The 14,607-nt window shown below is 41.0% G+C and overlaps 1 protein-coding gene across 2 annotated transcripts in view; it reads left to right on the top strand.

The window, feature by feature from the left end:
• The window catches only part of gfra1b (gdnf family receptor alpha 1b), a 287,571-nt gene that overhangs the window by 258,523 nt on the left and 14,441 nt on the right, over nucleotides 1-14,607 (top strand). For both annotated transcript variants that reach the window (XM_063071221.1, XM_063071220.1), the window contains exons 5-7: nucleotides 1,489-1,598; nucleotides 3,401-3,535; nucleotides 7,053-7,240. In XM_063071221.1, coding sequence (XP_062927291.1) covers nucleotides 1,489-1,598; nucleotides 3,401-3,535; nucleotides 7,053-7,240 — 433 coding nt within the window. The remainder of the gene's footprint in view (nucleotides 1-1,488; nucleotides 1,599-3,400; nucleotides 3,536-7,052; nucleotides 7,241-14,607) is intronic.

The raw sequence follows: 14,607 nt of genomic DNA, 5'->3' as shown, positions 1-14,607 counted from the left end.
GATGGCTTTGTTGCCAATTTTTCAGATGATACGGAGATTGGTGAAGGGGCAGGTAGTGTTGAGGAAACAGGTAGGATGCAGAAGGACTTAGACAGATTAGGAGAATGGGCAACAAAGTAGCAATTGAAATACAGTGTTGGAAAATGCATGGTCATGCTCTTTGGTAGTAGAAATAAATGTGCAGCCTATTTTCTAAATGAAAGAAAATCCAAAAATCTGAGATGCAGAGGGACTTGGGTGGCCTTGTGCAGAACACCCTAAAGGTTAACTTTCATATCGAGTCATTGGTGAGGAAGGAAAATGCAACATTAGCATTAGTTTCAAGAAGTCTAGAATACAAGAACAGGGATGTGATGTTGAAGTTTAAGAGGCACTAGTGAGGCCTCACCTTGAGCACTGTGAAGAGTTTTGGGTTCCTTATCTAAGAAAAGAAGCGTTGGCATTGGAGGTGGTTCAGAGGAGATTTACAAGGAAGATTCTGGGAATGAAAGGGTTATCATATGAGCTCTTGGTTCTGGGTCTGTACTCGCTGGAATTTAGGATGAGGGCAGATCTCACTGAAAATGTTGAAAGGCCTAGACAGAGTAGATATGTGGAAAAGATGTTTCCCATGGTGGGGGAGTCTAGAACAAGAGGGCACAGCCTCAGGATAGAGGGGTATCCATTTAAAACAGAGATGCGGAGAAATTTCTTTAGCCAGAGGGTGCTAAATTTGTGGAACTTGTTGCCACAGGCAGCTGTGGAGGCCAGGTCATTGGGTGTATTTAAGTCAGAGATTTATATGTTCTTCATTAGTCATGGTGTCAAAGGTTATGGGGAGAAGGCCAGGGAGTGAGGCTGAGGATGGGAAAATAAAGGATCAGCCATGATTGAACTGTGGAGCAGACTCGATGGGCCAAATGGCGTTTTTCTGCTTCTATGACTTATGGTCTTATGGATTTCCCTGTTGAGACACTCTCCCAGCTCAACAGGCCTGAATCCTTCTTCAGTGAATTGTAGCAAGGTTTCTGGGTCAAAGTAGTCAGAGTAACAAGGAAGAGATCAGTCTTGGAGTCTAATAAAATTGCAATAAGTAGATTCAGGTTCACCAAGTGGATTGCATGATTTTTACATTCCATTTGCCTCTCTCCCTTCAACATTGAAATTTAAGCACAATTCCTGTGAGAAATCCAAAAAGATTGAAGGTCAACAAAAGATTAATCACCTTATGATGAGAAGTAATTACCAATTGCTAACATTTCAAAATTGAGCTCTGTTTGTTTTTAGGCCACCTTTCTTGTCTTAAGTGTATATTTGCGCATTAAAACATGGATTTATGGAGTGTTATCGATTCTGATGAAATGTATAGGTACTGCTCATGTAAAGATATGTTTGAAAGACACTGTAAGTAATATATTCAACCTACAACACTGAACACCGCTACAAATTGCCCTAACTGTTTTGGTGCCAAAGTGATAATGTAATGTTTTGTATCTTTCTTCCTAACAGGTCAAGGCTTGCAGATTTCATCACTAACTGTCAGCCAGAACCTCGTTCTGCAAGTGGTTGCTTAAGGCAGAATTATGCAGCTTGCTTACTTGCTTATTCAGGACTCATCGGTAAGATTTAGAATACAGAGCATACTCCTTGCCACAGTGAGACCCAGAGCCATTAAATCTAACCCACGATTTAATAAAATTATGGCTAATTCAAGATCCAAGTCCATTAATTGCCTTTGCCCTATTTCATTTTATTACTTTAGTTAACAAAAAAAAACTAACAAAATCTCAACTTTAAAATCATTAACTAGTCTTGCATCAAATGTTGTTTACAGAAGGGACACAAGTTTCCAGCACCATTTTAATGTAGAAAAACTTCATTTTTGAAAGGCTTACTTCTAATATTTAGATTATTGCCCCAGTACAATCTATCATAACCCCTTATTTTCAAGTAAACGTACGTCAATATGTCCCGTAACCAACATCATTTACTTATCCATTCCTTGTGAATAACCATTGGAGTTTGAATATTATTTTATTTGTCTTTCTGATTGATTTTTGTGTGCATCCATGATACTTCAATCTATATATAAGGACCTCAAGTCTTAGGAGATTGCCATTATTTTCATTATTTATAAAGAAAATTAATTTCCTGCATCTCTGATCAAAACGACCCAAAGAAAATCAGAATCAAAACCAGATTTAATATCACTGACACATGTCGTGAAATTTGTTGTTATGTGGCAGCAGTACAATGCAGTACATAATAATTTTTAAAACTAATATATGGCAAGAAGTATATATATTATATGAAATGAAATTAAACAAATAGTGCAAAAAGTGAGAAAAAAAGTAGTGAGGTAGTGTTCATGGGTTCAGTGCCCATTCTGAAATCAGATGGCAGAGGAGAGGAAGCTGTTCCTGAATCATTGACTGTGTGCCTTCAGGCTCTCGTACCTCATTTTTGATGGTACAAACAAGAACAACCAGAACAAGTCATCTCCTGGGTGATGGGCGTTTTTAATGGTGGGCGCCACCTTTTTGAGACAACCCTCCTTGAAGATGTCCTGGATGCTGGAGAGATTAGTGCCCATGATGGATCTGACTGAGTTTACAACTCTCTGCAGCTTATTTCAGTCCTGTGCAGAGGACCCCCCCCCCCACCCCGACACCAGACGGAGAAGCAACCAGTTAGAATGCTTTCCTCGGTACCGCTCCAGAAAATGGTAACAGTTCTGCAGCTTGGAGACAGGTCATTTCAATGTCTTGTCTAACAATGGCTGGTATCTCTCTCAATTTTTTAATTTAATTCTATAAATCTATCTGTTTTTATCTTTTTTCCTCACAAGCTTTTCTCACAAATATATCTAGGCTATTTCTTCAATTACTACTTGTGACACCAAGTTTTACATTCCAGCCACACTTTAGATCTCCTGATTTACTCCTATTTTATATTCATGGCTCCTACTCTTGCTCCATGCTGCAGGCCAGAATTTCATCTTTACATTTGCAACATCACATGATTAGAATTTTTTTGCTTGCAGGGGAAGTAAGCAGCGAAACTGACAGGTTAAGCTGAACAGCTTGCCTGCATGTTGTAATTTATAAAATCCTTGTCTATGTATAGCAATGAGACTTCACTTATACTTTCATCATAGAACCATTAGAAGATGACAATGGTTGAGAGATAGCTTCTCCAATTTTCTAAAAATTTCCCTTTTATCCCACTTGGGTCTATTGACGTCTGGCTCTAAAAAGTGACAAGCAGTAATGGCTGAGCAATCTCTTGCTATTTTTGAATGTTATTGTTTCTTTTCATATACTTATGATGTGACAGCCAAAGTGTTTATCTGAGAATATATAACAGTTTGTGTTCAGTTAAAAGAATGATTATTAACCGTGAAGTTGGCATCTCTTGACAGGAACTGTCATCACCCCAAACTATGTTGACTCCACTGGGATCAGCGTGTCGCCATGGTGCACTTGCAATGGCAGTGGGAACCAAAAGGACGAGTGTGAAGAATTCCAGAATTTCTTCAAAGACAACAGATGTTTCAGTAAGTTGAGCATTGTACAACTCAAGGGGAACATCATAGACAGTAGGTCTCTGCAGAACTGTCCCCTCACACCTATTTATTTATTCATTTATTTAGAGATACAGCACAGAGCAGGCCCATTGAGCTACGCTGCCCCAGCAGCCCCCAACGAACCTGACAATCTCTAACCTAATCACAGGACAATTTACAATGGCCAATTAACCTGCCCGCTCCACCTTCGGACTGTGGAAGGAAACCGCAGCACCTGAGGAAAACCTACGTATTCCACAAGAAGGATCTGGAATGGCACCGGAATTGAACTCTGCACTCCAGGGTGCCCTGAGCTGTAATCGTCTGTTCTAACTGCTGCACTACCAAGGCGCCATTCAGTAAGAAACTGGCTGATCTTGCTTTAGCCTCAGTCCCACTTGTTTACCTGATCCTTACAATCCTTAAGCTTCTCTTTATCCAAATATCTATTGATCCAGTCTTGAATATACTGACTTGTGCAGCCTCCACAGCTGTCTGGGATAAAGAATTCCAGGGATTTACAATCCTCTGAGAGAAGAAATTTCTTTTCTTCTCAATCTTAAAGATAGCTTTGTAGATTTTGTGGAAATATCTAATTATAAGAATATTAATATGTTGTGGCAGATTTGTGCATGTTTTTTCATCCTGTTCAATATATTGAAAATTATAGCAGCTGCAGATACGTATTTTTAATTTAATAAAAAGCACTGTTCATTCATTTTCTCCAATTGTACTTATTAAACTAGGATTTGTTCAGAATATAAATGCACACTTACATTTTCTTTATTAATTTAGATGGCTGTAAAATATATTAATCCAACTTTATGTAAAATTCTACATAACACTATAGTTATATGCGATTTCATTGGTGTTTAGATTCTCTCAGGAAAACTAAGCTATAATTTGATTTTGAATCTTTTATACAAAAGGTTTTCTTGGATCAATTGGTAAATGAATCAAAGTTCAAAGTAAATTTTACTATCAAAGTACAGATATGTCACATATACAACCCTGAGATTGATTATAATGTGTTTCTGGCCTGCCTAAAAAGGGGCTGTTCTGCTGCACCATGTTGCTTTTCTCCAGCTGTGGGATGGGGTAGGACGTCCCTTGAGTTGGTGTTCCTGTCATGGTGGATATACAGGGCTGTACATGAGTACAGTGCATCATCATGTATTTCTGAACTATTTTAATGTATTCACTTTTTGACAATTTAGCCATTGCTGGAAAGAGCAGTATTCACTGTCCAAGCCTAATTGTTTTTGAAAAGGTAGTGATGAGTTGCCTTGCCTGAATTTCTTTTGTCCTTCTGGTGAGCCCAGGAAGGAGTTTGAGGATTTAGACTCACAAATGGTGATTGATTTTGAAGTCAGAATGGCAAGCGACTTGAAAAGGAAGATGCACATGATTGTTTTGCCATGAAGGAGAAGCTCTTTCACTTTGTAGTCATGAAAGTCACGATCTGGACGATGGGCAAGCAACTATAGTGCCCTTTGTCTATATCACATACTGCAGCCATGGTGGTAATGGAAAAAATAAATACTTATGATGGTGGATGGAGTACCAACCAAGCAGGCTGCTTTATCAGATGCCAATAGAATCCTACCTTACAATAATTGGCTATTTGCCCACCAAGACTACATTGTCTATTAAACACCCATCCTCACTATTCTCTCTTTAGCCTCAACACATTATATACATGTCTTACATTGGCCAATTAGGATGTGCAAGGAAACTGGAGAAGACAGAACATGCAAACTCTATACCTGAAATCAGAAACAAACCCAGGTCACTGAAGCTGTGAGATAGCAGCTCTACCAATTGACACTGACTGTTGCAATTGCACTCATCCATTCAAATGGAGGGTGTTCCATCACAATCTTGACATGCTTTATAGATGAGGAAAGACTTTGCGGTGTCTGAAGGCATGTGACTCACCAAAGCATACCCTCCATCTTAATTAAGGTTCTCAGCTGGAAATGTCGACTATTTACTCATTTCCATTGATGCTGCCTGGCTTGCTGAGTTCCTTCAGCATTTTGTCTATGTTGCTCCAGCCTCTGACCTTTTTTTGTAGCCATAGTTATTTCTGGTTCATTAGAATTTCTTGTCAATGGTGATACTAATGCTTTGGTGGGGGGACTCAGTGATGGCAATGCCATAGAAAATCAAAGAAAGGTCGCTAGATCCTTCCTTGTTCGAGGTGGTCACTTCTTGGCAGCTTTGTACAGAGGACTTACTTGTTGCTTACAGCCTACATATAATACGTGTTTAGATCTAGCTGCATGTACATTAGGACTATTTCATTTGCTGGAGGCTTGCAAATGGAAATGAACACTGTCCCATCTCCCTGCACCCAGACCGTAGACCTCTATATTTCTCTAATCCATGTACGTTCCATCTACCTACACCCAGATCATAGCCCTCATACCTCTCTCACCCAAGTATGTCCCATCTCCCTACACCTAGATCACAGCCTTCCAAGCCTCTTTCACCAAGTACGTCCCATCTATTTACACCCAGATCATAGCCCTCATACCTCTCTCACCCAAGTATGTCCCATCTACCTACACCCAGATCATAGCCCTCATACCTCTCTCACCCAAGTATGTCCCATCTCCCTACACCTAGATCACAGCCTTCCAAGCCTCTTTCACCAAGTACGTCCCATCTATTTACACCCAGACCATAGCCCTCCATATCCCTCTCATCCATGATCCTCTCTAAATCTCTCCTAATTACCACTTATGCTGGCAATTCATTCCACACTTGTACCACCCTCTAATGAAGAAATTCCCCCTCTAATGTCCCCTAAAAATTCATCTTTCACCTTCTATGGTATGATTTTAACTGGATTTCTTGAATCTTTTCCCAGGCCTCTGGATTATTACTCCAGCTGCTTACCCACTACACAAATACATGCTTCCATTATCAGAAGGTTCATAGTTTTGATAATCAATTGTGCTGATTCCTTCAAGATGCCAATGTTGTTAGAGAAATGATTGTCCTTTGATTATCTTTTCCTGATCATCTCCAGTGATGTGTTAGAAAACATGTATTGGGAAGTATCTTGTCTGGCATGTCATCTGAAGGAGAAAATTACATGGGAATAGGGAATGCAAGAAAACACCAATATTGAGTCCTGAAGAAGTGCCTTGGCCTAAGACGTCGACTGTTTATTCATTTCCATAGAAGCTCCTGACCTGCGGAATTCCTCCTGCATTTTGTGTATGTTGCTTTGGATTTCCACCATCTGCAGAATCTCTTGTGTTTATGAAACACCAATATTGACTCATTTTCTCATTTTTCTTTGTCAATTGTTATTAGTCACATGTGATTTAGTGACTGAGTAAACACTTTTATATTCCAAATATATGCCTTATATTTTTATTCGGATTCAATTTAAATAAATGGCATTCATATTAAAGAAATTAAAATAGGCTTTATTTTTCTTTTAAAACTTGTGTATTTATATTATGTTTTCAATATTCATTATTTTATTCTGCAGAAAATGCCATACTAGCATTCGGGAATGGCACTGATATGAACGTTTGGCAGTTAATTCCTCCTGTGCCAACTACAACCACAATCAAACAGAAGTACACTTCACAACCCAATACTGAGTCAGTGAGCCATGCTAATGAAATCAACTCAATCGACGATGAGAGTATTCTTTCTTTGTGTGCAAATTTACAGGTAAGGGATTACTGTTGCAAACCAGTCATTATCCATATGATTATCCAATGCAAACTTGTTAGTAAATTTTAGAAATACTTAATTACAGAATTCAGGCAGGTTTATTATCACTGACCAATGACATGAACTTTGCTGTTTTGTGGCAGCAGTATAGTGCTAGACATAAAAAATTACTTTAAGTTACAATAATAAATAAATAATGCAAAAAGTAACATTGAGGAGTTTGTGGACTATTCAAAAATCTGATGGCAGAGAGAAAGGAGCTGTTCCTAAAACATTGAATGTGGATCTTCAGGTTCTTGTACCTCTTCCCTGATGGTAGTATTGAGAAGAGTGCATGTCCTGGAAGGTCGTTATCATTAAGTTGCATCTGGAATTTCCAGTTGGTGGACGATTTCCCTTCACGCCACTCTGACGTATTGGGAAATCATGTACTCGGTAGGTTACAGCAGTGGTTTGCCTTTGCCTACTGCCGGGTGAGTTTAAAGGGATCACCACCTCCTGCAGTGGATGACCAGGATGTCGAAGTGCCTTGTCGTGCTCTTAGCACTCCACAAACGCCTGCTGGCCTGCCTTCTTGACCGTTGGACCATTAATCCGTCTCCTCCGCTCCATCTGCCAGGGTCCGACTTCACATGCTGGGATAGGCAAATCCCCTACCTCACCGAGGGTCGACGACCCGTTGGCTACCCTCACCTGGTTTGGCCCGTCTGCCGAGACGGTTTACCGGGGTGTGGCCGCTGCGCGTGCTACAGCTACTTGGAGCCACAGGTGAGAGCTGAGTGCCAGGTGGGGACCAAAGGTGGACAAGTCCCCTGAAAAAGGGCACGGCAGACCCCCCCACCAGAGGTGCTACCCCTCCCTAGACAGCATATACACTCCATCCTGGAAGGTGAGGATCCTTAATAATGGATGCCACCTTTTCTAAAATGGCATCCTTGCATCTCCCTCTTAAACTTCTGAAGTGCTAACATAAGACATTCAGTAACATTTCAACTTGCTTGAACATATCTAATCACCAATAATTCTGGCAAAGTAGCCAAAATTACTAAACTGCAAAAGCAGAACTTCCTGGTGCCTAAACATTTCAATTCCGATTCCCATTCCCATTCCAATGTGTTGGTCCATGGACTCCTCATATGCCAAGATGAAGCCACCTTCTGAATGGAGAAGCAACACCTTATATTCCATTTGGGTAGCCTCCAAACTGATGACATGAATATCGATTTCTCCTTCCTGTAAAAAAATCCTCCCCTTCTACCCTTCTTTTCCTCACTTTGGCCTCTTACCTCTTCTCATTTGTCTATCACTTCCCAATGAGTCCCCTCTTCATTCCCTTTCTCCCATGGTCCACTTTCCTCTCTTATCAGATTCCTTCCTCTCCAGCCCTTTATCTTTCCCACCCACCTGGCTTCACCAATCCCCGTCCAACTGTTCTCCTTCCCCTCCCCTACCTTTTTATTCTGCAGTCTTCACCCTTCCTTTCCAGTCCTGAAGAAAGGCCTCACATGAAACGTTGACTGTTTATTCATTTCCATCGATGCTGCCAAACCTGCTGAGTTCCTCTAGTATTTTTTGCACTGCAATAAGTAGTTGCTGGCTTAATTGTTTTGTGTTTCTGTTCTATGTTATGATCAAAAGAGAATTGTTGCATGGTTATTGTGATGTCCAAGGACCTAATAATTTGCTGAAGCTAGCCTGTTGTTCACTGTGACTTATTCTGGGACTTGAAGCCTGATTAAGTAAAAACATTTGCCTTTCCATGTACTCAAAAAAGAACTTAGCCACATTGCCCACACTCATCATGTGTTCAGAATAAGACTGTTCTTCAATAATATTATAGTTTAAGTGCCACCAGGTAAAAGTCAGGTTCTTGAAATGAGAAAGATTTAACAAAGATATATGGCAAAGTGCATTATTTGTTCTGCATTCAGAGTGGAATATTTGTACACAATTTATATTCAGTTATATTTGACTTGAAGTATAAATATCAGTACCCACTTGTTCCCTAAAAAGAAACATAATAAATAATAATATAGGTAATGGAATTGAAAATGCAAGTGAAAGAAAAACATTTTGTATTAAATATCCATCAAATCACACATGCAAATGCATGCACTGAAATATTGATAGCATTTTTCCAAGTGGTAACTGTTCAGTGGGAAGAACTTTATCACCTAGAGTGAATATAAATTATTCTTAAGGTTATTTTTAAATCATTGAGCAAACGGAAGGAGGATTTGTCTAGCTTTATTCTTTCAAATAAACATTCTAGTTCCAACCTCATTAATTCAATAATTTATACTTTTGCAAAGTCTCAGATGGAGAAAGCCTATCCCATTAATTGGAAGTCATAAGCAAAGAAAAAGGCAAAGGCACAGTCAATGATAGAAGAGTGAAGTACAAGAGTTCAATGTTCAAAGTAAATTTATTCTCAAAGTACATATCTGTCACCATATACAACCATGAGGTTCATTTTCTAGCAGTAACACAGCAGAATCAATGGAAGTCCGCACCCAACAGGAGAGGACAAACAAACCAATATGCAAAAGACAATAAACTCTGCAAATACAAAAAAAGAAATAAAATAATGATCTTAATTAGGATTTTCTGATCCTGGTGATGCAGGCAGTCAATTTACTCTCTACCATATATCTACAGAAGTCTGTCAAAGTTTTAGATGTCATGCTGAAACTTTGTAAACTCTTAAGGATTTCCGATGGTTACTGATGCCTGACATACTATGTACAGCCCATACATAAAACTGAGCATTGGGGAAACATGTCGAACGGATGGGCTTGGAAATCCCAACTGATGCAGGGATCTTTTGCTGGGTGGAAACAGCTCATTTCCACCTACCTTCTCTCCCCACCAACCCGGGTCTGGGTTGAGCTGCCCTGCACTGTTTTGTGCACTTTATGTAGTCCTGTGTAGGTCTGTAGTCTAGTGTAGTTTTTGTGTTATTTTACATAGTCTAGTGTAGCCTTGTGTTGTCTCACTTAGTCTAGTGTAGTTTTGTGTTGTTTCATGTAGCACCAGGGTCCTGGAGGTATGTTGTTTTGTTTTTACTGTGTACTGTGCCAGCAGTTTATGGTCAAAATGACAATAAAAAGTGACTTGACTGGGGGTCACTACCCCTTCTCTCCCCATAATCAGGGGCTGGATTGAGCCATGCAAAGCCAGTGGGGGGCGGGGGGGGGTTGGGTCGGGGTCACTACACCTTCTCTCCCCACTAATTGGGGTTAGATTGAGCTGAGCAGAGCTGGGGGTGGGGGGAATAAGGTTAAAGCAGACTCACCAACTCACTCACTGAGTCATGAGGCCAGCTAGCAGACATTCTTCCCACTCCTGCTTGCTGTTTCTGTCATCTTCTCCCACACATTGTTTTTGTTCATTTCTGGCATGTCAACAGTATAGTTTATGAGCAGTTCTCAGTAATTGAATCCTGTTGTAACCTGGGGATTGCCTGTATGGTCCTTCAGGGAAGGAAATCTGCTGTCTTAGGCCAGTATATCCTTTATGTTATTTCAGAATCCACTTATGCAGTTAATTCTCAATCACCTCTTCATTTCAGAGGCAATTAGAGATAGACAATTAATACCAACCTCCAACAACAACAGTCATATCTGTTGAATGTGATGAAGTGTTTTGAGAGGTTGGTGTTGAAACATATCAACTCCTGCCTGAGAACCAACTTTGAATCACTCCAATTTGCTTACCGGCACAACTGGTACCATTTCATTAGATTTTCACTCAACCCTGAAACATCTGGACAGCAACAATTTATACATCAGGATGCTCTTTATCAACAACTGTTTGGCATTCAAACCTATCATCCCCTCAAAAATAATCAATAAGCTTTAAGACATTGGCCTCAATAGCTCCTAATGCAATTGGATCCTCAATTTCCACACTTGCAGACCCCAGTCAATTTATATTGGCAACAAAATCTTTTCCACAATCTCCATCAGCACAGGTGAACCATGAGACTGTCTGCTTTCCCCGCTGCTCTACTCACTTTATACTTATGACTGCGTGGCTAAGCACAGCTCCAATGCCATATTTAAGTTTGCAGATGACACCACTGTCATTGCCCGAATCAAAGGTGCTGATGAATCAACATACAGGAGGGAGATTAAAAATCTGGCTGAGTGGTACCACGACAACAACCTCCTACTCAATGTCAGCAAGATCAAGGGTTTGATTATTGACTTTAGGAAAAGGATAGCGCTTGACATCAAGGCAGCATTTGATTGAGTATGGCATCAAGGTGCCTTAGAATGGGAATTAGGAGGAAAGCCCTCTGCTGGTTGGAATCATACCTGACACAAAGGAAGATGGTGTGGTGTTGGAGGTCAATCATCTCATCCTCAGGACATCACTGCAGGAATTCCTCAGGGAAGTGTCTTAGGAACAACCATCTTCTGGTGCTTCATCAAAGACCTTCCTTCCATCATAAGGTCAGAAGTGGGGGTGTTAACAGATGACTGCACAATGTTCTACACCATTCGTGACTCCTCAGATAGTGAAGCAACTCATACCCAAACGCAGCAGGACCTGCACAATATCCAGGCTTGGGCTGACATGTGGCAAGTAACATTCGAGCCACGCAAGTGCCAGGCAATGGCCATGTCCAACAAGAGAGGTAACCATCATCCCTTGACATTCAGTGGTATCACCATCACTGAATCCCCTACTATCAACATCCCGGGAGTTACCACTGACAGGAAACTGAACTGGTCTAGCCATATAAACACCATGGCTACCAGAGCAGGTCAAAGGCTAGGAATCCTGCGGCATGTAACTCACCTCCTGACTCCCCAAACTCTGTCTACCATCTCCAAGGCTCAGATCAGGAGTGTAATGGAATACTCACCACTCGTCGGGATGAGTGCAGTTCCAACAACACTCAAGAAGCTCGACACCATCCAATACAAGGCAGCCCACTTGATTAGTACCCCTTCCACAAGCATCCAATCCCTTCACCATTGACGAATAGTGTGTACTATCTTCAAGGTGCACTGCAACAACACACCAAAGGCAGCACCTTCCAGAGCCACGACCACTACCATCTAGGAGGTCAAGACCAGCAGATACCCGGGAACACCACCACTTGGAAAAGCCCCTGCAACTCACTCACCATCCAGATGGAAACATATCATCATTTCTTCATTGTCACTGGGTCAAAATCATGGAATTCCCTCCCTGACAGCACCGTAGGTGTACCTGTGCTTCAGGGACTGCAGTGGTTCAGGAAGCTAGCTCATCATCACCTTCCCAAGGGCAATTAGAGACAGGCAATAAATGCTGGCTTAGCTGATGATGCCCTCATCCCGTAAATGAATAAATAAAAAAAAACAAAGATCCATGAGCTTGTCCTCCTCGGGGAATGAGAGGTGGAGAAAGTCAGCAACTTTAGATTACTCGGTGTTATCACTTCAGTGGATCTGTCCTGGGCCCAGCACGTGATTGCCATTACAAAGGAAGCATGGTAGCACTCCTACTTCCTTAGAAATTTGCGTAGGTTCACCATGATATCTAAAACTTTGACAAACTTCTATGGGTGTGTGCCTATTGACTGGCTGCATCAGAGCCTGATATGGAAACACCAATATCCTTGAATGGAAAATACTACAAAAAGTAGTGGATACGGCCCAGTCCATCATGAGTAAAGACACCCTGCCTCCACCATTGAGCACATCTACATGGAGCATTGAGTCCCTCCACCCAAGTCATGCTCTCTTCTCACTGCTGCCGTTAGGAAGAAGTACAGAGCCTCAGAACTTGCACCACCAGATTAAGGAACTGTTATTACCCCTCAAGCATGAGGCTCTTAAACCAAAGGGAATAACTTCACTCAACTTCACTTCCGCCTTCATTGAAAAGTTCCCACAACCTATGGACTCACTTTCAAGAACTCTTCATCTCATGTTCTCGATACTTATTGCTTATTTATTTATTTACTTGTTTGTTTGTTTACTATTTTATTTTGTTCTTTTTCTATTTGCACAGTTTGTTGTCTTTTGCACACTAGTTGTCTGCCCTGTTGCTACAGTCTTTCATTGATTCTGTTATGGTTATTGGATTTAGTGAGTATTCCCGCGAGGAAGTGAATCGCAAGGTTGTACATGGTGACATATATGTACCTGGATAATAAGTGTACTTCGAACAATGTATCAAAGTGGAGAATGAAATGCTGTAAGGTAGATTCTTGATGTAGAAGAGCACTGTATGAAGCAAATTTGCAGGTAAATGAGACAAGCATGTATAGCTATGTATACTGCAAAACCCAGTTAACAATTCATCTTCAAGTCTGATCTTCAGAGCATTCCCACCAATACTGCTGCCCAGTAAGAGTGAGTGCTAATAGGAAAGTAAAGGAAAAGAAGAAGTATGCCTCTTCTTATAGCTACCAAGAGAGCAAGTAAGAACATTTGTTTCTCTCTGCAATGAGCTTGTCAAAGGATGGAGTACTTTGTCACAGAGTGGATGAACAGGGGATATTGCAGTTTTTATGGTAACAAAAACAAGGAAAAATAGGAACTAATGGGAGAAAACTGGGCAGTAAATTATTTTTGGACATTCTTTGCAAAGGTCAAGTGGAGACAAAATAGGGCCACTTTTATCTCCTGGGCCGAAGCCTAGTGGATCACTGTAAGTTTCTAAAGACCAGCAGGTTTTTAATTTGTGGCTGAAAATGGCAGTTGCCAGAAGATGGAGGAAAGTAAAAAAGTCTGTCCTTCACCGTGGGCCCAGCAATCATCTCCTGCCAGGTGTGCTGAACTATTGCCCGGTTTCACCATCCTCCCAGTGGGGAGGTATGGATCGGTGCCTATCACACAAAGAATGAATGCCAAGAGGTGTTCTGCATTGTTACACAAGTGAAATTGAGTGAGTGAGTGAGTGAGTTATTAGCTTGGTCTCCAGTTCTCTTGACTGCCTGTTCTTATAGACTTGCAAGGAATGAACAGGAAGATGTTCCAAGTTCACCTGCAAGGATTCCCCTCACATAGAGGTCAGGTGGTATGACACCCTTGCAAAGGTTTTGTGCTTGATGACGTCTCTGTGTGCTAGGGAATGTAGGAGTAGCAAAGAGAACAAGAACGAAACTATCCTCCAGTTTCAACTTGCCCCTTCCCTCTCTATGACAATTATCAGTGTAATATTCCACTCCGAAAGGTACTTACATACTTGCAGTTGCAGGACTATTTGCCACCTGGATTTCTTCCATGCTGACACAAAGCAATTTGCAAGCAAGGAGCAGTGTTGTGGTATGGCAAATTGATGCTCCACTTTATAGAGAACATCAACAATCACCCTATTTGTCTGCTGCACAGACAGCAAAAACAATGGCTAAAAATAACTAT

This window comes from Mobula hypostoma, chromosome 19 (assembly GCF_963921235.1).
Source record: "Mobula hypostoma chromosome 19, sMobHyp1.1, whole genome shotgun sequence".
In the NCBI taxonomy this organism is placed as follows: Eukaryota; Metazoa; Chordata; class Chondrichthyes; order Myliobatiformes; family Myliobatidae; genus Mobula; species Mobula hypostoma.
This window is presented reverse-complemented; position numbering and strand designations above follow the sequence as displayed.